Genomic DNA, 22,592 nt, shown 5'->3' with positions numbered 1-22,592 from the left:
ATGTCCTTGAGCCCCTGCAGGCGTGCAAGGTGGACGCCATCTCCATTCCTCGTGAGAAGGCATCCTCTGAGGCTCAGTCGGGTGGAGTACTTTGCAGCTGTGAGCAAGGTTGACACAAGGATCTGGACCAGACGTGTGGCTCTATAGCCAGGTGTGCTGGCCGCAGATCACGCCACCCCTTCCCCTGTGTGGCTGCATCGTTCGCAAGCACTGTCCACTCACTCAAGCCTTGTCGTCCTCCTGAGAGATGCAGGGCAAGTATCATTAGTCCCTATTTGACAGATGGAGAAACTGAGGCTCAGAGAAAGGAGGCGACTTGCCCAAGGTCACGCCATGAGCTAGGGCAGAGCCTGGACTTGCACCATGGTTCTGGGCGGAAGTCCTTTTCCTCCAGCTGCGCCGTCTGCTCAGGACCCTCGCGCAGGTGCAGGTGTGCTCGCTGTTACGCCACAGATAAGGAGCTTTGCCTTCTTTCTTCCTTTCCATTTTCCAGTATGATGTGTCAGTTGAGTGTAGTTGAGAGTAAAAGTGCGACATTCCCATCGGAGAAAGCGAGGCACCTGCTGGACGACAGCGTCCTAGAGTCCCGCAGCCCCCGCAGGGCCCTCGCCCTCACCTCCTCCTCTGCCGTCACCAATGGACTCTCCCTAGGTAAGCGTCTCCGGCCTGCACACGACAGCGGGTGGGCCACAGTCCGGTGTGTGCTCCGTGTCTGTCTCTGTCACTGTGCAGCGCCCGGTGGCCCCCCATCCCCTCCAGAAAGGGCTCCCTACGCAGTCGCCCAAGCCAGGGAGGCCTCCGCTTCCTGGTCTCCGGGGTTCCACTGAGTGCTCCGAGCGCGGCAGGCAGGTGGAAGGAGCCTCCGGATGCACACCTGAGACCCGCTGTCATTGGTTGGCAGCTGCCAAAGCCTGGCTGTGCCCCAGGGGGCCTTCTGTCCTGGGGGCACCATAAGCCCGTGTGTGCAAAGCCAAGTAGGGGAAGCTGCCTGGGGACAGCAGCGGGGCGGGCCACCGGGTTCTTCTTGTATACTTGTCTTCACACTGAGAAGTCAGAGTTTCGGAGGATGAAAAATTGATCCTCAGGGATGAAATTTTGTGTTTGAAGTACCAGAAATGGTACTTGTGTCCATGGAAGGATCACAAACTAAATCGCTGAGGCCAGGATGGAGAGAAGCTGAGTCAGAGCTAGGACACTGTTGTGCTCTGGTCACAGGCCTATCTCCCTGTAGTGCCCAGGTCACCTGTCATTACAACTATCAGACAAGTACACTGTCCACTGGTCATGCCCTTTCAGTTTGCCTGTGTTTCTGTAGTCTGTGTGTCTGTGTGTCTGTCTGCTTCCCTTCACAGAGAGCCCTCCCATGGGGTGGTGGCAGCTTAGGGAGTCTCCAGGGTAGGGGTTTGATCCCATGAGGTCTGGTTGGGGGCCCATGAGCCCCGGGAGGAAGTTGGGGGGAGGGCAGGGATCCCAGGTCCTGCATACCTGCGAAATGAGGCAGGTCTCTGAGTCACTATCACTGGAGGGGAGGGGACAGCTCTCTCCCACTGCCAGAAAGACTGTGATAAGCAAGGCCTATGTCTCCCTTCTGGCCTGGGAGGAAACCATCCTCACTGGACCCAGTCAGGGGTTTATGACAGCTCAGGGCAGTGCAGCCCGTGGTTCCTAGGTGTCAGTATGCTGGAGAGAAGAATTCCGGGGTCAGTATGCTGGGGAAAGGCTGGGTTGAACCAAGTAAGCAGGTCTGTTCTCAGAACCTTGAATGTGCCATGGGCATTATGGATCACCAAAAAGGCGGTAGAGTCTGCAGGTTCTCCTAGTCTGTCATGGGACCCTTTTCCTTGGAGGGTTCTGGAATGAGGTAGGGATGGGGAGGAGATTCCGAGGAACCAGTCTGGGAAACGCCAGCCCCAAAGCCTTCAGCGGGGCAGCAGGGCAGCTGTTTTACATCCCAGGAAACTTTCTGAGCTGTGCCTAAGCCTCCGGCCTTGACTCAGAAAGCTGAGTCAGACACAACACTCTCCAGTATCCAGACAGGGATCAGCAGGCGCTTTGGCTCTCCGCTCCTCTTCGTGGAAAACTCAGATTCTTTTCTGTATGGAGCCGAAAACCATGCATGCATGTGCCCTATTTGGAGCCCCCGCCACCCGGTGACTCCCGAGAGACCTGAGACCTCCTCCCTCCCCCTCTCCCCCTGCCCAGAGTCGGTGCCAGCAGGTGGCCCACAAGGGGCCAAAGCCAGGCAGTGCCAAGGCCTGAGGGAGAGCACAGAGGACTCGGCAGTGTGCAGTGAGAGGGGTCCTTGGGGCCAGAGCTGGGCCTTGGTGAGCAGGTGTCCTAGTCCGCCCCAGAGGGCCAGCTGGGGGAGATGGACCCTCTCTCCTGTGTATGCCGGCCAGGAGGCAAGGGGCCACTTCCCCAAGGCTTCTGTCTCATGCCAGGCAGCTACTGTGACAGTCCTGGCCCTTGGGAAGAGAAGTGCTCATTTGGCCCGTGTCCTCACTCAGTGAGGCTTATTCTAGCACTGGTTTCACTTGGTCCAGGAGGGAGGCTGTGGTAGGGCCCGGCCAGGCCGACATGGAGGCTGAGGGGCGCAGGGCCTGGCGGGCCCGTGCATATCCAGGAGCAGCCTTGTGGGGTCAGGGGTGGGCAGGAGGCAGTGGGGAGGGTGGAGGACCTACCGGGAACAGTAGGGGAGACTTCTTTTGACTGTCCCAGGAGAGCGAGTGAGAAGTGGCAGCAGCAAAACCCCAGTCACACAGATGCCCCCGGGGTCAGAAAGCTGTGTCTCCCACATGTCTGTGGAGCTCAGGGCCCTGGGCCTGCTGACCCAGGAGAATGAACTCCTGTGGGGTTGGCCCCTCTTCTGTGAGGCTGCCACGCTCATTGATCTGTGTTCCTTTTCCAGGCAGTAGTGAGAGCTCAGAGTTTAGTGAAGAGATGTCTTCAGGGCTGGAAAGGTGAGTGTGGCCTCAGCTCAGCCTCTCTCCCAGGGTGGCACTCAGGGCTCCGGGCAGGGACCAGCCCCACCCCCACTGCCCCTCACTGGCCCAGCCTGGGGAGGCTGCTCTGTGGCTCCTCAGGTCAGCTCGGCCCAGGGGCAGGGCCCACTCGGAGTCGGGGGCGGAAGAGCAGGATGGGCGTGGGGTGGGGGTCCCAGCCCCACGCTCCGAGCAGCCCCACTCATCATCCGGCCCAGAGCTGGCCCAGGAGCCTGAGGCCGGCACTGCTTCCTCAGGCCGAGCTGCCGAGGAGACCTGCGAGCAGATTTGGTCTGAAATGTGGCTTTTCAAAACCAGAAGCCCGGGATGGGCCTGGTGTAGAGATGGGCACGTGGCTTCGCCTGCTGGGGTCTGAGAGTGTTACACTCGCGTGGCCTCAGGCCTTGGGCACTGTGACCGTGAAGTGGGTCCCAGCCCAGGGTTTGACTCCCCGTGGTGAGCACTTCTGCCCCCGGAGTGGGGCCTCCTGCCCAGGAATCCACCCACTGTGTGTCCCCCATGTGCTCATGGGCTCTGAACGGGGAGCGCCCATAGCTACGGTGCCCCCAAAGGTGAAGGGGCATCGTGATGACTCAGGGTATGAGGGACGTGGGGAAAAATCCAATGGCTGGGAAAGCTTCAGAGGCGGATTTGCACTGTCCTTCAAAGTAGCCCCTCCAGCGGCGTGCAGGGGCGTGTGTGCACACTCCCACAGTTACGTACACTCTACACACACACACGGACTTACATACACAGTCTCCCACATGAGTGTGCACACGTTTCCTAAGAAATGCCCCGTGTGTGTACACATTCATACACACATGCGCTTGTGTACTCACACGTATGTGAGTATACAGTCTCGCACATACATTCACACACAGCTCACACATATACACACACGTGCGTGCGTGCTCACACTCACATGCACACCTACTTTCTCTCTCTCTCCACACTCCTCACTTCTCCTCTAGTGCTGAAGCCTCCTGTCTCATCAGTCCCCATAATCATAAAATGTCCAGAGAGGAGATGAACCCACCCAGGACATCCTCCCAGGGCAGAGGGACGTAAACGATAGGTCATAAGTGATCTTTGTCAAGCATCCCCTGTGCGCCAGACCCTGTCTTGGCCTCACCAAATCCTCAAGAACCCTACACAGCAGTGACTCACAGTGTCCGCGGGCTCTGAGAGGTGAGGTGACTTGTCCTGCTTCGTTCTCCTCTGATAGGGCAGGGCTGACCCAAATCCACATCCTCCTGACCACTGAGCCCCACTCTTTGTGCTCCTGGCTCCATCCAGAGGCCGTGGTGGCAGCTACAGGGACTGGTCCCATGTCTGTTGGTCAGTCTGTCTGTGAGAGCCTAGATGGAGGGCTGGAAAGGGGGAAGAACAACAACGTGAGCCCTTGGAACCTGCTCCCTGTCCCTGCTGCAGGACTCCCCGAGGGATGTTTGCTCTGTTCTTGCCTAGCTTGAGCAGGCCAGTGGGCCTCGCTGCCTGCACCCTGGGGCCAGCCCAGCTGTGGCAATGAGAACCCCGGACAGGCTCTAGGGTGGACTCCAGATCTGATGAGTAAAAGTCTGACTTGTGTCAGCATCCGTCAGGGGGCTCCTAGGGAGACCGTGACAAACAGGACGTATAGGCAAGCCAGTGTCCCCCGGCTCCAGGCCAGTGGGTGGACACTGAGTGGGAAACTTCTGCATGCTGCCAGGATCCAGACCAGAACTTACTCACTGGTTCGTCCGTGCCCTCATTCATTTCAGTCCGTGGCTATGTAGGAAGCCACTGCGTCCTGCCAGACACCTGCTAGTCGCTGAGGGCAGCAAGTAGCTCCTGACGCGCTCCCGTGACCAGAGCAGAGCCACCAAGAAGGGAGACAGTGAGGGGCTTCCTGCCACATAGAAGGTGCTCTGCTCAACCAGTAGCGAGCCCTGTGACATACAGCGTTTCTCTTTTCTCTCTTTCACTTAGAATTTGGCGTTCGATTTACTATCCATTGAAATGTTCTAGTAAGTGCTTTTCGGGTGGGACCTCCCACAGGAACTGGCCTCCCAGCTGGCTCGCCCACGCCGGTGCCCAGCCCTGTCTCCTGCAGCCGGCTCTGGGATCCTAGCCCGATGAGGGGAGCAGACCACCTGCTTTGGAAGATGCCCGTGGGGCTAGGATGAGCCCTCCAGTCCAAGGCCCCTTTGGCCTCTAATTCCTTTGGCCAGGCCTCCAGTCTGCATTTCCATCTTGCACTAGCCTCTTTCCGTGTCCACCAGAAAGAATCCACTCCCTCAAATGCATGTGAGCGTTTGAGACTTTCCTGAAGAGCCCGTGGGAGAGCTGGAGGGGAGGGTTTGCCTCTTGGCCTTTGGAAACCTTTGTTAAATGCCTCTCTTTCCCCCCAACTCAGGGACCACAGTTCACAGGGCTTCTCTGCTTCACCTTCACCCACACAGTGCTCAGCCCCACTAGGCCTCCCTTCACGCCTGGGCCACTTTGCTCTTGCTCTACAAAGGAGCAGATTCTCTCTTCCTGGAAGCCAGGGCCACTGTGCCTGGGCCCCCAGGCCAGTGTCTGCCCTGACAGAGCCTCCAAAACACTCTTCAACAAAGCACAGCTTCCCTTCTCAGAGACGCCATCAGCTGGTCCCGAGTGAGCCTGTGGGAACACAGCCTTCTCTACCCCTTTACGTGTGCTTGGGCAGACAGTGACCTCAGGACCACAGCCAGTGGCACAGAGGAATGAGGTGTGATGAAGAGGTCCTGGCTTCTCTAGTTCCCAGAGGCCCAGCTAGGGCAGGGGCAGCCCCACAGCCCCAAAGCTTAGGGGTCACAACCCGCAACTGACTTGTTCCACCAGGCCCCCGGCCCTGCTGACACTCTTGACCTAGGCCAGGAAGAGAAATGGAGCCAAATACCAGCCTGAGGGACAGGGAGCTCCCAGGCCGGTGACGTGTGCCACCAGCGCATGACCCTCCACTGGTCGGCAGGCCCAGCTCAGTCACCCTGTATGCCACTGTGACTGAGCGGGTAGGGGGGTTCCAGTTGTATGACCAAGTGCAGGGTTATTTGGTCTCGTCTTGCAAGTTTGCCTTCTCTGAGATCATACCCACAGCCGTGTCACCCTGGGGCCTGAAGGCTTGAGTGACAGCCGGAACCCAGGCTGCACCCAGTACTTCCCTCGAGTGGCGACCCTAAGGAGCTCCTGTGATGGAGCCCACAGGGCCCTGGGGACACTTGCTGCTGCTGTCCCTCAGAGTGGGCTTAGGGAGGGATGGCAGCCCCCCAATCCTGTTCTTGTTAGGACTGTGCTCGAGGGCTCATGGGGCGAAGGGGGCCTCCTGCTGCCGCTCTCATCCTGCTGTCGCGTCATCTGTCTCGGCCCCAGCAAGGCCACAGGCCCTGTGGGAACAGACCAGCCATGAGGTGGCCAGATCAGGGAGGGGTTGGTTTGGGTGCTGTAAAGACCCTCCCCTGTCTTTGGACAGAGTGGTGGTCCCGGGTCAGCGCCCTCAACAACCCGAGGCCAGAGTCACTGGACCAGGGGTGGGTGGGTGAGGGCCAGCCCCCTCCTCTCTTAAGACTCTACCTCATGTCCCGACCTGCACCTTGCTCGCCTCAGTGTCCTGGGCTGAGGACAAAAGTGGAAGGAGAACCCTGATCGAACCGTGATTTCCCAAGGAGAGAAGGCAGGCGGCCATGAAGAGGCACTTTCAGCATGTGCTTGATGAGCTGGAAAGTAGGGACTGTGGACACTGCCCTAGGCTAGCCTCGAGCAAACCTCAGGCTTCTCAGAAACTCAAGAGGGAAGAGAATATTTTAGGCCCATCAGCAAGAGCTAACAGGTGCTTCTTTTTATGCCTGATTTGGCACTGACATGAGAACAAAAATACTAGCGTAAGAGTTCATTTTAAATGAAATATTTAAAAATAGGAAGAAAACAGATGATAAGAGGCGAACACATATGTATGTACAAAAGTGTGTCATGTCGCACATCTCGGTTCTCTCTGAGTTCTGGGGCCACTGAATGAATGTCCGTCCTTCATTATTTTTCTATATGCTCCACATCTGCCACAATAGGTACATGTTTCTTTTACACCCAGGAAAAAATTAACATTTCTTTTTAAAAAAAGAATTCATCAGAAACATTTACTAATTGGTTTTTAAGAGGTAACATATGAAAGCATGTCACAGAACTCATCCCGAAGCCCTCGGCCATCCGTCTTGTCTAGCCCGACATCAGCCGTGTGTGAGGAAGTGCCGCTCTCGCACGAGGGAGGGACAGGCCGGAAACACAGGTGGCGCCAAGGCGAGGAGGAGGCAGAGGGACCCTTGGGGATGGGAGAGGCCCAAGTGACGGCCCCCTCTGAAGCAGAGCTGTTTCCCCTTCCGGCGGGGGGGCGGGGCACAGGGGAGCTAGTCGCAGCTCCTGGAGACGGAACAAATTGATGATGCCAGGTCCACAGAGGGTCCTGAAGTTGTGTCGCTCTCCATGGGAGTGTCCAGCACAGTTCCCGAGTCAGACTGCGGGGTCAGCGGTGGCTTCCGGTAGAGGCGATGATTAAGCAGCAGCCCAGGGACATTGGTGAAGAGGACCACCTCGGGCCCTCAAGAGGGGTCTCGGGGTCTGAGGAGGCTGCGAGGCCCTAATCATGTGCCGGGATGGGAGGTGGCCCAGGGATGCTCGGTCTGGCTCGTCCGAGTCACTGCAGGAGAGGCAGACTCAGTGATGTGCCCCGGTCTGCGAAGCTCTTAGTGAGCCTCTCCATTGAAAAATTGCGGTCTGGCTTCCCGATGCTGCCGGCAGCGCTGGGAGAGGCCTGGGGTCAGGACAGCCAGCTCTGTGACCTTGGGCCTATGTCTCAGCCTCTAAGCAGCAGGAGCGGCAGCTCTACGTGATGAGGCTCCCTGGATACACACAGCTCGTAGGTGGAGCTTTGTGCTTGGGAACTTTGACTTTTTTGAGAGTTTCACTCGGTGATAACTGTTGGCAGCAGGCAGGGGATGCAGGGGTCTGGGGAGCGGGGGTGAAGAGGAAAGTCCCCAAATGGCAGTTCAGTTGTCATGGTACAGAGGAGCCAGGCATGGCTGGCCTCCAGGGTGACAGGGAACCGTGGGAAGGACCCATCTAAGAGGCTGCTGCAGACAGTCGGCCCCGCAAGCGTCCCAGGGTGCCAAGGAGGGTGGGCGATGCAGTGTTTCCATACGTGGGGTTTCCTTGTTCTTAGCCAGTGGAATCTTCCATCTTTAGGGAGACCCCAGGGAAGTAGAGTCTTGGCAGCAGATTCCCCAGCCTGCTACCTGCAAATCAGAGCTTTTAAAGACACCCTTTTCCTACTTTGAGATAATCAGAGGACTCCAGCAGATGGCCCAGGTTTGCCAGGGTACAGAGCCACCTTCTGAACCCCAAACTACGCAGCATTTCAAGAGATGGGGGCAGTCTAGAGGCAGTACTGTGGTGAGGGGTCCATTTAACCGAAGTGCAATGTGAGAGTGGCTGTTTTCAGGGTGACTTTCTCGGAGGGTCTGGCTGCCTTCCTCCCACCCCTGTGGCCGAGGCCCAGGAATCTCCAGGTTCATGTCCCGCCCCCACCCACCCATCGGTCTGGTCTCCTCAGCTCCAGCTTGCTCTGCCTCCTGTGTCAGCCTAGTTGGATGATGTGCCAAGCTTCTGATGCGGGCTTGCCCCAAAGATGCTGTCTCTTGCTTTGCTTTCAGCAACAGACACTGAAGTCTGGACAAGGAGGCTACCCAAGGAGCTCAGGCCCCTCTGAGAGAAAACAGTGGGCAGCAGTCCCTGGGCCTTTGGCTTGACCTTGTCTTTGGGCTGCTGTGGCTTCACAGGCAGCTGAGAAATCTCAGCCCGCCCTCTCCTCCGATACCCACATCCCCTCAGAGTCGGGTCCTGGACAGCGGGCGGGATTTCTTTCCATCTTGAGTCAGTCCTTCTCCACATATATCTGCCACACTCCCCTCTCGCTCTCTGCAGACCAGATTTCTAGACTTCTCAGCTCATAGAGGGGAAGAGGAAGACCTTGCAGCTCCCACGTTTACATGTTACAGCTTCATCCAGCCACAGAGCCTGACTTTCCTTCTCTCTCTCACACACATCTGGTTCCTAATTGCCATGAGAGAACATCTGATTGACCTGGCTTGGATCAGGTGTTGTTCTGTCCACTCAGCTAAACATGCAGTTCGAATGTGGCTCCTAGAGACCCACTCAGCAGATCAGGGACATTGCCCAGAGAGAAGCGAATGAGTGACTTACCACAAGTCCGTGGCAAGTCCTGCTGGAAGGGACGTCCCAAGGTCCAGCAGAACTCAGGGTGGCAGCTTCCTGTCTACAGATGAGGTCAATCTTCCAAAGTGGCTGGGACCAAGCTCTGGCGTAATGGGACAGCTTCCCATTAAGGTTTGCTGGTACAGGTGGACACATGGTTGATGAACAGCATTTCCTGGGCCCTTCCATAGGCCCACTCCTACCTCAAGGGGCTCTATGTACTTGACATAGAAGAATGGGGTGGAAGACCCTACTTCTGCTAAGACAAGATTACTAAGACCCCAGTGTAATTATTACCCAAGACTTCTCCCTATTGCGCAGCTTCCTAAACCAGCAACAGGGACGTGGGGCTTTCTGAAATTTAATCTCCATGATGCTACCTAGCGTGTACCTAGAAAACTGCTGAGGGGAAGATGCCTTTCAGACCTGCCTTAGCTAGTCTGCATTCTCCTGATGCTGTTGGCCCAGGCAGAACCCTGGCAGCTTCTGCTTCAACAGCTCTATCCACTCTTCCTCTTCCTAGGGTTGTGACCTTGGGCAAGTTACTCCACCTCTCCAAGCCTCAGATCCCTTATCTATAAGATGGGGTTCAGAGTAGAGCCTGCCTGGGGCGCCTGGGTGTTTCAGCCAGTTAAGCATCCAACTCATGATCTCAGCTCAGTTCTCGATCTCAGTGTTGTGAGTTCAAGCCTCGCATTGGGTTCCCTGCTGGGCATGGAGCCTACTTAAAACAAAAACAAAAAAATAGTGCCTGCCTAACAGTATTCCTGATTTTCAGGATAGAAAATCCCTGTGTGATTGGACAAGAGAATGAATAAGTACTGCTCAGCGCATTGCCTAGCACCCAGCGTCCCCATCACCACCCCAGCATCCCCATCGTTCCGTCCTCATATCCCCGTCATCACTGTCGCTTCATCATTCCCAGCAGCCCCGTCACCATCCTCTCCATCACCCCATCCCGATCATCACCATCATCACCACCACCCCCTCATCTCCACCATCCCGTCCTCACCACCCCCAACGTCCCCATCACCCCCTTATCTCCGCCATCCCATCCCGATCATCCCCATCCTCCATCACCCCACCATCATCACCATCATCACCATCATCACCACACCGACCACCATACCGTCCTTCCCATCAGCCCATCCTTATCATTATCGCCCCTGCCACCACCATCATCATTTTGTACAGCATTTGGGACTGAAGTGTTCTACTTGGTTGCCAGCCTCCACCTTCCCCAGACCAGACTTCCCATGAGTAGGGTTGCCCACCACTGCCCAAGCTCATCCTTGAGAGGAAACAGTAGAATGGCCTCTCTGGGGTACATAACGTTCAGCCACATTCTGCCCTGGCATCATGCTGGGAAAGGTGTCCGTGATTCTGGAGTGGGAATTCCCATGTCAGTCCAAGAGATCCCCTGACTTCTGAGTTTACCAGATATGACTGCCCATTCATTTTCCATTTTTCTGGCCCTGAACATTCAAATAGCAAATCTCAAAGCAGGGCCCTGATCAGATTGTTTCCAGTGGGTGAAGATCCTGGCTCCTCTGTGCTGATTCTAGCCTGCTTGGGCCCAGCCAGAGTCACCCCAATTGTCATGGCCCTCCTCCAGCCCTGCAGGGCTCCCCTGGGGGAGAAGGCTGCCACCACAACCCTGCTGTTCTGAAAGTGGGCCTTGGGGAAAAGTCACCATTATGCTGACCTTCACAGCCAGGGGCACTCACTCCTCCAGGGTCCAGGGAAGCAGGCTCTGACTTCCCTCCTGGAAGCAGCTTGACAGACACAGGCCCACTGCTCACAGAGGAAAGCCAGCCTCCCTTTGTGAGTACTTGTGTGTCCAGCCCTACTGACAGGCCGGTTGCGTGGGCTCAGTGGTTTCACCTCCCTGAGCCTCTGTCTCCTCATCTAGGACAGGGCGGGAGCAGTGCCCCTCGCGGAGGCTGGAGGAATGGCGTGTCTCATGGTCCCCAGTTGATAAATGGCAGCGGCTCTTAAGCGTCAGTCTCCAAAACCCCTGGAAGATTATTCTAGCACAGGGATGGAGGGCCGGGGGAGCTGTGGTCCCACCCCCGGAGATCCGGGGCGCACGGCTGCTGGGGCCGTCCAGTCTCACAGACGTGGACAAAGCCCGATCAGTGCGAGCTGCTGCAGAGACCCGCAAGAGTGGTGCCTCTGGGAGGAAAATGTCCCAACGCCACCCACAGGGTGGACCCAGTCCCCGTGATAGACTCCACCACATGTGACACCTCAGCCTCCCTGCAACCCTGAAAGGCGTGGAGGAGCTTGGGCTGTAGAGTCCGAACAGGGTTCAGATCCTGGCTTACTGGGCTCATGCCTCGGTCAAGTGTCTTCCCATCACTGAGCCTCAGTTTCCCTATTCTGGGGAAGACAATGTGCTTAAATAAAGCTCCAGTGAGATGGTTGAGTGTCATGGCCTTGCACATGCGAGCCCCCACTCACCGGTGAGCTCTGCACTCCTGCATTCCTCCCACCAGCCCAGCGCACTGGGAAGCACCCTATGCCTTTTGGAAGAACATGGAGAAAGGCTGCTTAAAAGGCTAGAAAGGCTGGAAGATGCTGAGTTAAGGCTACCCAATGACAAGTGTCAGACAGACAGACGTCTGCTGAGCGTGCAGCCGTGGACTATCTCAGGAAGGAGAGGACGGAGGGAAGGTAGCAGCGCCAACCACGTCCCCCCATTGATGGGGAACCACTGGGCATTGTAGACAACCCACTGTCACTGAACCTTATCCTTGGGCACCAGGGCAAGAAGACAAGAAGAAAGGTGGAGAAGGGGCCAGAGGACCCAGCTCTGGAAAAGGGAGGCTCCATCTCTAACTCCAGATAGGTCGCAGCTCAGAGCAAGAATCCAGATCAAAGGGGGAGATGTCCCCTGGGCACGAAGAATGTCATCACAGAAAGGTTCGCTGTCAGATCCTGCCCCGACTCCTAGGAAACCTCTGGAAGTGGCTGGGGAGGAAAGCACCTGGAGGCAGCCCATCGAGAGACCTCGGAGCAGCCTGATTTAGCATGGGGTTATGCCATGTTGTGAGGGACTCGGCCAGTGTTCCGGTAACGGTGAAAATCCTGGAGCTTTCCATAAATGAGAGCAGATTAGTCATGACCTGTGATGTCCCGCTCACTACACTGCAAGCCTCTTTCTGAATTGGTGGGGGAAGGGGGGAGGCGATCCAGCCCCTGGGCTGGGAATTGGGCAAGCTGGGGCCTCATCTGTGCCACAGCTCGTGGTGGGGCTGGCATCAGCCTGGAACCATCATCTGTCACCCAGGTGTGCTGGGGAAAGGCTGAGATTTGTAACCTCTGAGGACTTGAGGGGCCAAGCAAATGCTGTGGCTTTTCACCTAAAGAGGAGGGGCTGACGGGCAGCTGGTGTAGACGGCCATCAGACTCCCACCTGCCCTGAACTTGAACCTCTGTACAACAGACACAAGGTGGTCATCAAGAACTGTTCCTTCTCAAGTGGAGGACTGAGGGGCAGGGCCACAAGAGCCTGCCTTGGAGGCACCTGAGCTTACTTACGCTAGGACGGACCTGCCGCCGTGAATGAGCGCGTCCACCCTGTCCCCTGCCAGGTGTCCGGTGCCATGGGGCCGTGTGCAGTGACCTAGGACTGGCAGCAGGGAATAGCAAAGGCAGTCCTAACCTTATCTGACCTTATAAATTGGGTTACATTCCTGTTTGGCCAACGGGCCAGGAAAGTGATAACCCAGAGAGACACTGTGCTGCGGGGGTGAGCAGGTGTTTGAGGACCACGTGGACACAGGAAATCATCCTGCTGAAAGAGGAAAGGGTGAAAAGGAGAGACAGAAAGATGGAAGCCCCCCCCCCCCAGATAGGTTAAGCTTCTCTCTGGGAGCTGTACCTTCCCCTGCAAAGGCTCCTTTGCAAAGAGACTCCAGGTGGGAGAAAAGGCAGAGGAGCAGCCCACAGGGAGATGCAGGGGTCCGGCGGGGGCCAGCAGAGGAGGCTGTCTGGTGGAGAGGACACAGCAAACAGGAATTCAGCTGTGCCCTGGTGAATGAGGTGCGCAAGCCCCCCTACACACACACAAACACCCCCCAGGCCCGACATGCAAGACTGCCCACAGTTCTGTGCGCCCTTGTAATTGGATTCACCATGGACTATTTGGGCTGGACGGCATTTTTTGTTAAACATGTCAGCTTCACATTGGGTAAGTGCGTGTGCCCTGATTTTAGTCACCCCCTGACACTCACTGATGGAGGCTCCGGGGCGTCATGTTCACAGACCTGGCAGCTCCAGATGTGCCCCAGATGTGTCTGCAGCTTGATGTAGGAGGTGCGGGTAAAGCTGGGATCGGACCCTCCTGAGCCAGTGCTCACAGTGTCCGAGATGCCCTTGCTTCCTCCGAGTGTCTGGTTGTTTGCGGCTGTTGCTAAATCTCACCCCTTTTCTTCTGAAGCAGGGGACGTCTGTATGCCACGCTGGGGCCCAACTGGCGGGTTCCGGTTCGGAATTCTCCCAGAACCCGGAGCTGCGTCTACAGGTATCCATTTGTTGTGTGCTCGTTTACTTGACAGCTAGCTCTAGGCTGCTCGGTGGATGCCAAGCGCTGTGCTCCCGGCTGCTGGATAAGCCACAGTCCAAGAGGCTGCTGCCACGGGAGACAGAGACTGAACCGATAATCCCAGATCCCTGATGGTCCCAGAGAGGAGGTGGGCTGTTCTGCAAGGGGAGAGCAGGGAAGGCCTCTGTGGAGAAGTGACTGGAAGAGTGATAGGAAGGATCCAGGTACAGGGAGGGGAGGTGCAGGGATGAGTGCACCCCAAGTCGAAGGGAGGCAGGAAGAGCAGGGTGGCTTGGGGAGTGAGAGAGGGGAGGGGTGGAGATGCAGCCCCACCCGGGGGCAGGGGTGGGGGGGTGACAAACAGTGGCATGACCAGGTCATCATGGCCGTGGCAAGGAGAGCTGGAAAGCATGCAGGAGGAAGGCAAGGCTGGCCTGAGGGAGGCCAGGGAAGAGCACTGGGCAGTTGCTCAAAGGGAGAGCAAGTTCTGCCTAAGGTGCTGGGAGTGAGATGGCTGATCGGGGCCGAGAGGCATACGTAGGACTTGGGGTCGGTACATCCTTGGGATCGAGTAGGTTGCAGGGGTGGAGAGGAGAGAGGAGAAACCCCCCAGGTCTCTGGTTCAGGCAGCCACATGGATGGTGGTACCGTTTACCCACCTATGGAGGAAGAGCAGCTTGAGGAAGGGCACCCAGTTGAGGGAGATGCCTGTGGGAGACACCTACCCAGTGACCCGAAGCCATCCAGAGCCTCGGGGCAGGTCCCAGCCGGTGCTGCACTTGGCTGTCTTTGCCTGTAGGTGGCGCCTGAAGCCCTGAGGCAAAGGCACTGGGCTTGGCGGCGCTCCCTGGTCCCGCTTCTCACTCCAGCGCCACCTTCCCACACTTGCTCACTGCTCCTCCAGGCTGCTGCCAACACAAGGAGGGGCTGCAGGGCCCCAGGCTCCCCAGGTGGAGAGGAAGGTAGAAGCTCGGGAGGGCCAGGAGGAAGCCACCACTGAGATCAGGAGCAGGAGGCCATGCTCCTGGGGTCTGGGTTACAAGAAGCGCTGCACCAAGCCTAGGGCCTGAGGCGAGGGAGGTGAAAGTGTCCAGCTGTGGCCAATGCAGGGCTACCTGCCCTGATCATGTTGAGTCCTCTGGCCTGGCACAGCATCATGGACTTGGCAGTGGGGTGCTGGGAGGGAGAGGTGCCTGAGCGCGGCTCCTCCAGGGCAGTGTCTGACTGGTGGTCTCCCCCCAGCCCCACGGGCCCATGCATCTGTACGCTGGGGAGCTCGGCCACAGTGCCCACCATGGAGGGTCCTCTGAGGAGGAAAACTCTGCTCAAGGAAGGCCGGAGACCCGCGGTAAGTGCAGACCCACCTCTATCCAGAGGCAGCAGGGCCCTTGGGGAGGTCCCTGGGCTCTGGCTCTGGCTGTGCCACTGAGTGGGCGAGGGCCTCACTCCCCACATCTGTAAACTGGGATACAATAGTGCCTATGTCTCCGAGGACTCAGCAAGACTGTCACATACGGCTGTGCACACAGCGAGCATGTGGTGACCCAGAGCTGTGACGAGGGCGAGTGGAAGCCTGCAGATCCCCGGGCTTTGGGTTGGAACTACCCCTGAGAGGGCTGGCACAGCCTGTGCCTGGTCCCCAGCTGCAGGTGCCCTCTTCCCCCGTGGCAGCAGCATCAGGAGGCCTTTGAGGCTCTACCATTTGTTCCCTGGTCACCTATGCCAGACCCCCAAGTCACTGGCTCCATGACCTCCCCCACGGCAGGGCCTCAGCCACATACAGGGACCCCTGAACTGTTACCACGGAGCATCCGTGCAAGGGTTTCCTACCAACAGACCGTGGGTTGCGTCTCCAGGCAGCATCCGCTACCATCTGCTCTGCCTTCCTGTTCCTGCTCTGGCTCTTGCCCGTGGAACCCCCTGAAACCACCCCCTCCTATCTGTGCCCACTGTGAAGGTGCCAGGGTGCCAGCCCAGCTGTCCCCTCCAGATGCTGCCCTGTCTGCAGGTGCCAGTGGCTCATGGGTAAGGGGAGTCTTCAACCCCAGCCCTAGGCTGCCCTTCGTCCTTGGGCCCAGATTCTCACAGAGCGTTCTGTGACATGGGGCCCTAGATCTGGCCTGTTGTACAGACCTGCCTGCTTCTCTCCCACACTCAGAGTTCAGGCCTCGGTCATTCTGAGTCAGGGCGAGACAGTGTCCTGCTAGCAGAGTTTTCCCAGATGTTGGCTGGCCCAGTAGTGAGTGATGAAGCCACTCCAGTGGGTCATGGCCTGTATTTGTGAGCAGAATAGAGTAGAATGGAAAACAGCAGCATCCCATATGTATAATAAAGCTAAGTTCATTTCATGAAGCTTATTTCAGTTGGACACGTATGTGCATGTGTGTTCTGCACACGTGTGGGTGTCGTCAGACACATCTGACAGCCCGCGCTGTCACTGTTGCCAGCCCCGGAGCTGCATTCAGCGTGGAGAGGGGCTCTTGTGGGCTGTGATTCAGAACGGTCGGCCTCGCTCCTCTCAACCTTGTTCCTTGCAGGAGCCGATACTTCCTTCACCTTTGCAAACCAAAAGGCTTGTTGAAGTGATTTTCCCTAAACCCAGGAGCAGAGCCCCCTGAAGAGGGAATCCCAGCCTTGTTGCCTAGAGAAACAGAAAGAATACCTGTAGCTCTGCCCTGTTGGCTTTTCCCCCCCTTCGAATCCTGCAGCTTCCCATGCGCTGCCATTCAGTCCCAGCCCGAGCACCCCAGTGCAGATACTATGGTTCGACTGGGCTATGGTTTGGCTTGTCCGTGTTTTGAAAATGTTTTTCTCCAGGACCTTCTTGGGCCCAAGTCACCTGAACACACAGAAATTAAGCCTTGGCACTGCCTTAAACAAGGTGAAAAAAATGCAAGGCTCTCGGAGTAAAGGAGCCAGAGAGGGGAGTCAGGGCTTAGAGCTCAGAGGCACTAATGAGAAGGCTCTCCCTCCCCCAGACCCTGGCCGGAGGTGACACTGATGCCTGTGGGGGCAGGGGAAGAGATGATGAGGCCCATGCTGGCACTGGTTGGCAGGAAGGGAACACCCTTCCACCCTTGTGGCTGGGAATCAGGCAGGGAGGGGGTGCTCCACCCCCCCCCCCCACCACCACCACATGCAGTGTTGCCACCCTGCCTTCCCTTCCTCCATAGCTGTCCTCATGGACCAGGTACTGGGTCATACTCTCGGGATCCACCCTCCTGTACTACGGAGCCAAGTCCTTGCGGGGCACAGACAGAAAACACGTAAGTCCCAGAAGAGGACTCTCCATACTGGGACTTCGGGTGGTATGAGCTGGGGGTGGGGAGGGGCGGGAAGGAAACTTTCCAGGCCCAGCTCGGCTTCCCCCGGGAGTGAGGGGCATTGGCCTTCTAGTTATGCTGTTGTTCTTCCCCAGTACAAATCCACACCCGGCAAAAAAGTCTCCGTGGTGGGCTGGATGGTGCAGCTGCCTGACGACCCCGAGCACCCCGATATCTTCCAGCTGAATAACCCCGACAAAGGTAGGCAGCCCCGGCGCTGGGTGCACACGACTTTTCTCCACCCTCTTTCCTTCGTCTGCTCAATGTGCATTTTGAAACAATAAGAACTTTGGGGGCTGCTGCTTTCCCTTTGCTTTAGGTTGTGATCAGAGGGCACCACACTAGTCTGTGAAACCAGTGTAACCACTGAGCCGTGGGCATGGCACGTGGCTGCAGGAACCCTTTTGTGGCCTCACCTGTGGCTACTGGGGCTCATCACCTTTGAAGCTATAGCCTTAGGGGCTTGGAATAAATAATATAATGCTGCATAAGGCAGGGACCATGTGGCTAGAAGGGTCTTGGGTCTTGGGAGACTTCAGAGACATCCCTGACATGAGACTCTCACAGTATCCTGGTCCAAGGCCAAATCAGAGAAGAGCCCTTTTACAAAAGCCCCAACTTTAACTTGTCTGGTCATCTCCCATATCTTCCTGGTTCCATCTCTCCCACGTGCCCATGTTGCGTGGAAGGAGAGGTTCACGGCACCATCTTGTCCAGAAGTCCTATTTGCATTGGCCTTGCTATCAAGGAAATGGCAATCAGAACCACAATGAGATATCACCTCACACCTATCAGAATGGCTAAAATCAGAAAGACACGAAATAACGAGTGTTGGTGAGGATATAGATAAAAAGGAACCCTTGTGCATTGTTTGTGGGAATCTAAATTGGTGTAGCCACTGTGGAGAAGAATACGGAGGTCCTTCAGAAAATTAAAAATAGGAATACCATCTGATCCAATAATCCCCATTACTGGGTACTTACCTAAAGAAAGTGAAAACACGGGGCGCCTGGGTGGCTCAGTTGGTTGAGTGACTGCCTTCAGCTCAGGTCATGATCCCGGACTTCCAGGATTGAGTCCCACGTCGGGCTCCCAGCTCCTTGGGGAGTCTGCTTCTCCCTCTGACCTTCTCCTCACTCATGCTCTCTCTCATTCATTCTCTCTCAAATAAATAAATAAAATCTTAAAAAAAAAAAAGAAAATGAAAACACTAATCCAAAAAGATATTCACCCTTATGTTTATTGTATTATTGATAATGGAGGCAACCTAAGAGTCCTTTGATAGATGAATGGAGAAGGAAGATGTGATAACACACATACACATCACACACACTCACACACACACACACACACACACCATAAAAATATTACATAACCATAAAAAAGAATGAGATCATGCCCTTTGTGATGATGCAGGTGGACCTAGAGGGTGTGAATTAAGTGAATTAAGTCAGACTGATAAAGACAAATGTGATATGATTTTCTTCATGTGGTATCTAAAAACAGCAACAAAAAAAAACCAAATGAATAAACAAAAAGCAGTATCAGATGTATAAATATAGAAGATAAACTGATGATTTCTAGAGGGGAGGGGATGGGGAGATGGAAAAATGGGTGAAGGGGAATAGGAGATACAGGCTTCCAGTTATGGAATGAGTATGTCATAGGACTATGGTCAATGATATTTTACTAGAATTGTATGGTGATCATAGTAACTGCACTTGTGGTGAGCATAGCATAATGTATAAACTTATTGAGTCACTGCATCGTACACCAGAAACTAATGTAACATTTTGTGTCAACTATACTAAAAAATATATATATATAGAAAAAGAAAAAGAATAGCTCACGCTTGTCTTCTTGGTAGCCCATGTCACATGACAAAACCCCAAAATACCGGGGTCTTGGGTTTTAGCCAGGCAAAGTCACTGGGACTGTCAGGCCTCCAAGCATCTTTACCTCTTCTCAGGAATGTTCTAGTGCGAGGTTCACGTACATACAAATCACCTGCAGAGCTAGAAAAAATTCAGGTTTGGATTCAGTGGATCTGGGCTGGAGCCCAAGGTCCTGCCTTTCTAACAAGCTCCCGGGTAATGCCGGTAATGCTGCCAGAGAGAGACTGCAGGGTTCCAGCCTTGTGAGCTGGGAAGTCAGAAAACAGGAAACCTCCAGTGGCCCAGGGACTGGAGAGGAGGGGAGCCAAGGTCTCTGCTCCACGTCTGAAAGGTTGAATGCATGCGCAGCTACACACACGTCATAGCGCGTCCCAGTCTGGTCGCCCCTGGAATTTCTTCCTCAAGCTTCCAGGCTTGGGTTAGAAGTCATCTTCCTTGAGAAAGTAAATGTTGGGCCCACAGGAAAGCACTGTCCCCAAGCAGAGGAAAATACGATACCGAGGGTGGCCAGGGTCTGTGGATAGAATTCAAGGGGTTTGTGAACTCGAGTGGTGAAAAAAAAATTACATCTTTCTTTTCCTATGGACTCTCATGCCTTTATTTATGAGTATAGAACTACTAGAATGTTCACAACACCCGTGATTTTATGTCCAAGAAAAACCACAGATATTTTCTTATCACATGCAATTGTAGATTTCTGATGGCTCACCTCTCTGGAATTAACAGAGCGGTGTCAGACCTGCTCAGATCTCGGTACTTGTGCATTAATAGAGGAGCACATCTAGAACTGTATTACTCAAGTGTTTTTTAGTAGTTTGATAACTGCATTTCGGTGGTATTGATCTCTTTCCTTTTTTTTTTTTTTTTTAATGCATTGGAAATGTTATTCTGAGGAAGGTCCACAGGCCACAGGCCTCACCAGAGTCCAATGCACCATGGCCCAGCAGTGGCTAAGAGCCCCGATCCACAGAGACACGCCAGAGGCACCCAAGGTTCTGCCCCTGCAAGCCCCAAGCTTACACTGGGCTGCTCCTGACCGCCCTTGGTTTGGTTAACCTAAGTTCACGTTTATCTTCAGGCTCCTGTCGCAGGCAGACCCTCCCATGAGACCCTCCCTCTTCCTAACCCACGGTTTCCTCTGCCCATCAGGCAATGTTTACAAGTTCCAGACTGGTTCCCGGTTTCATGCAATACTGTGGCACAAGCATTTGGACGATGCATGTAAAAGCAACAGGCCTCAGGTAAAGTCGCCAAAACCCTTTTGTCTCTGGAAATATCTCTCCCACCCTTAGGACTAAGGGTCCATAGAGAACAGGGCTCCTTTCTTCCCTCAGAGCCTCTCAGCTGTGCTCCTGGGTCTTTTGAGCAGCCTTTTTCCATGAGACAGGGCACCCTCTGCTCAGCTGAGAGCTAAGTCCGGCTCCAGACCAGAACTGTGAACCTGGTCCCATGTCTTTCCCACTAAGGAAAACAGCACTGAAACATCCATCGGGCACAGTTGGGTGACAGATGCAATATGGCCCCAAGGCTGAGGATACAGCACCCATTTAGACCATGTCCCCCAAAAGCGGATTCGTGGGCGTACTCCACACTGACAAAAGGGCCTCCCTGCCCACAACCCTTAGGAATAATACTATCAGCTAATGCTGGGAGCCAGCCACGGCTGCTCCTCGGGGTCTCTGCGCCAGCGGGACCGCTGGTCTGCACCTCACCCAGGCCCAGGCATGGCGGGCAGCGTTTTACCTGCGGGAATCAGCGGAATCCTTCCAGCGCCCGGTGAGGCACGTTTCTCTTCCCGTCTCCATTCTGTGCTGAGGACATTGAGGCTCAGAAAGTGGCAGACACTCATTCAAGGTCCCAAGGTGAATGAGCTCTAACCCCAGTCTGCCCGGCCACCAAAGTCTGGACTTGCTGCCCCGAGCTCCCTACCCTTGCACTTCCCAGAGGGCCCCCAGCTAGCTCAGCCTCCCGAGGTTGAGCTGAAGGCGCCGGAGCACAGCCTCGCTGTCGGGCTTCTGAGAGGCTCAGCTGCCCCAGCCCTCAGCACCCAGCGGGGCAGGCTGCACGTTTCTGCCCCTGGGAGTCAGGGCAGGGGCGGCGTTTGGCTGCTGGTGTTCGGTCCCTCAGCTTCCCTTTCCGTGTGCCCCAGGGACCAGCCAGAAGAGGGCGCTGCGGAATGGGTCCCTCTCAGTCTGGGGACAAGGCAAGCCCCAGAACTTTAGAATAGGCTGTGCCAGCTTCAGGCGGTAGCAGCTGGGAGGCACCAGCTCTGAGATGTGAGGGGGGCCCTCAGCAAAGGCTGGTTCACGCCAGGCATTTGGGTCTGGGAGGCTGCTGGCGACAGCACAGTCACGGACTTTGGGGTCCCTCCGAGTGCTTCTCGGAAATCAGAGGGAAGTCTCGGTTTGGTCCTGCTCAGGATTTTCATCTGTAACGTCACATGAGAACATATGTGACAAGCTGGTCAGATTACAGATGATGGGAAGCTAGAAAGCAGAAGTAGTAAAAAGTTATCGACAAAATAAAACAGTAGGAAAGACTGACAAAGGGAAAATGCAAAGTAGCACAAAGCAGCTTGAGGTAAACTGCATTTGAGTCCCCTTACTCATCTGTCTGCCTGCCAGTATTTGTCCCGGTGATAGACGCACACGTGTCCACAAAGGTCTGTGGCTAAGAATGTTCACTGCAGGGACACCTGGCTGGTTCAGTCATGGAGGCGTCCAACTCTTGCTTTCAACTCAGGTCTTGATCTCAGGGTCATGAGTTCAAGCCCCACTTCGGCATGAAGGCTACTTTAAAAAAAATGTTCACTGCAGCACTGTCCTTGATAGAAAAAAACTGGAAACCTCTGTGGCTGTCAGTAAATCCATATTGTGTGACATCTGGTAGCGATTAGAAAGACAGAAGCAGATCTGTGTGTGGTATCCTGAAAGGGGCCCCAAGATACAAGTAAAAAGCAAAGTCTAGGGGCACTGGGCTGGCTCAGCCAGTAGAGCCATGAGTCTGAGCCCCATGTTGAGCATAGAGATTACTTAAAAAATAAAAAATTTAGACAGGGGCGCCTGGGTGGCTCAGTGGGTTAAAGCCTCTGCCTTCGGCTCAGGTCATGATACCAGGCTCCTGGGATCGAGCCCCGCATCGGGCTCTCTGCTCGGCAGCGAGCCTGCTTCCCTTCCTCTCTCTCTGCCTGCCTCTCTGCCTACTTGTGATCTCTGTCTGTCAAATAAATAATAAAATCTTAAAAAAAAATTTAAAAAGGAAAGGATAAAACATATGTAAGGGCCATCTCATTTGTATTAAAATACATAAGCTTATTTGTAATATATATGTTTGTCTCTGTATATAAGATTTCTAAAGTGATGTGCAGGAAGCTATCGTTCATGGTGTCTAGAGTGCTTATGTATGTTTTTTTGCATTAAAAAATTTAACTACTCGTCTCCACAACAGGAAGGCCAGGGGTTTCAGCCGACAGTCACCTCAAGGTGATGCAAACTAAACAAGGCCCCAGGTCACATTAAGAGAGGAGGAGTGCCCTGACCTTTCCCAAACTAGTCACACTGGGTGTGTCTGGGGCTGCAGC

The 22,592-nt window shown here is 55.2% G+C and overlaps 1 protein-coding gene across 12 annotated transcripts in view; it reads left to right on the top strand.

Moving 5' to 3' along the window:
- Positions 1-22,592, top strand: part of RALGPS1 (Ral GEF with PH domain and SH3 binding motif 1) — a 272,513-nt gene that overhangs the window by 243,505 nt on the left and 6,416 nt on the right. For 9 of the 12 annotated variants that reach the window (XM_059143177.1, XM_059143178.1, XM_059143180.1 and 6 more), the window contains 7 exons: positions 494-651; positions 2,909-2,960; positions 13,690-13,773; positions 15,037-15,142; positions 16,968-17,060; positions 17,213-17,318; positions 20,162-20,253. In XM_059143177.1, the coding sequence (XP_058999160.1) occupies positions 494-651; positions 2,909-2,960; positions 13,690-13,773; positions 15,037-15,142; positions 16,968-17,060; positions 17,213-17,318; positions 20,162-20,253 (691 nt within the window). The remainder of the gene's footprint in view (positions 1-493; positions 652-2,908; positions 2,961-13,689; positions 13,774-15,036; positions 15,143-16,967; positions 17,061-17,212; positions 17,319-20,161; positions 20,254-22,592) is intronic. The other 3 variants (XM_059143186.1, XM_059143184.1, XM_059143185.1) reach the window with 2 other exon arrangements.

The sequence above is a fragment of the Mustela lutreola genome, chromosome 12 (assembly GCF_030435805.1).
Source record: "Mustela lutreola isolate mMusLut2 chromosome 12, mMusLut2.pri, whole genome shotgun sequence".
Classification (NCBI taxonomy): domain Eukaryota; kingdom Metazoa; phylum Chordata; class Mammalia; order Carnivora; family Mustelidae; genus Mustela; species Mustela lutreola.
The sequence above is the reverse complement of the archived record's forward strand: the minus strand, read 5'-3'. Positions and strand labels throughout refer to the sequence as shown.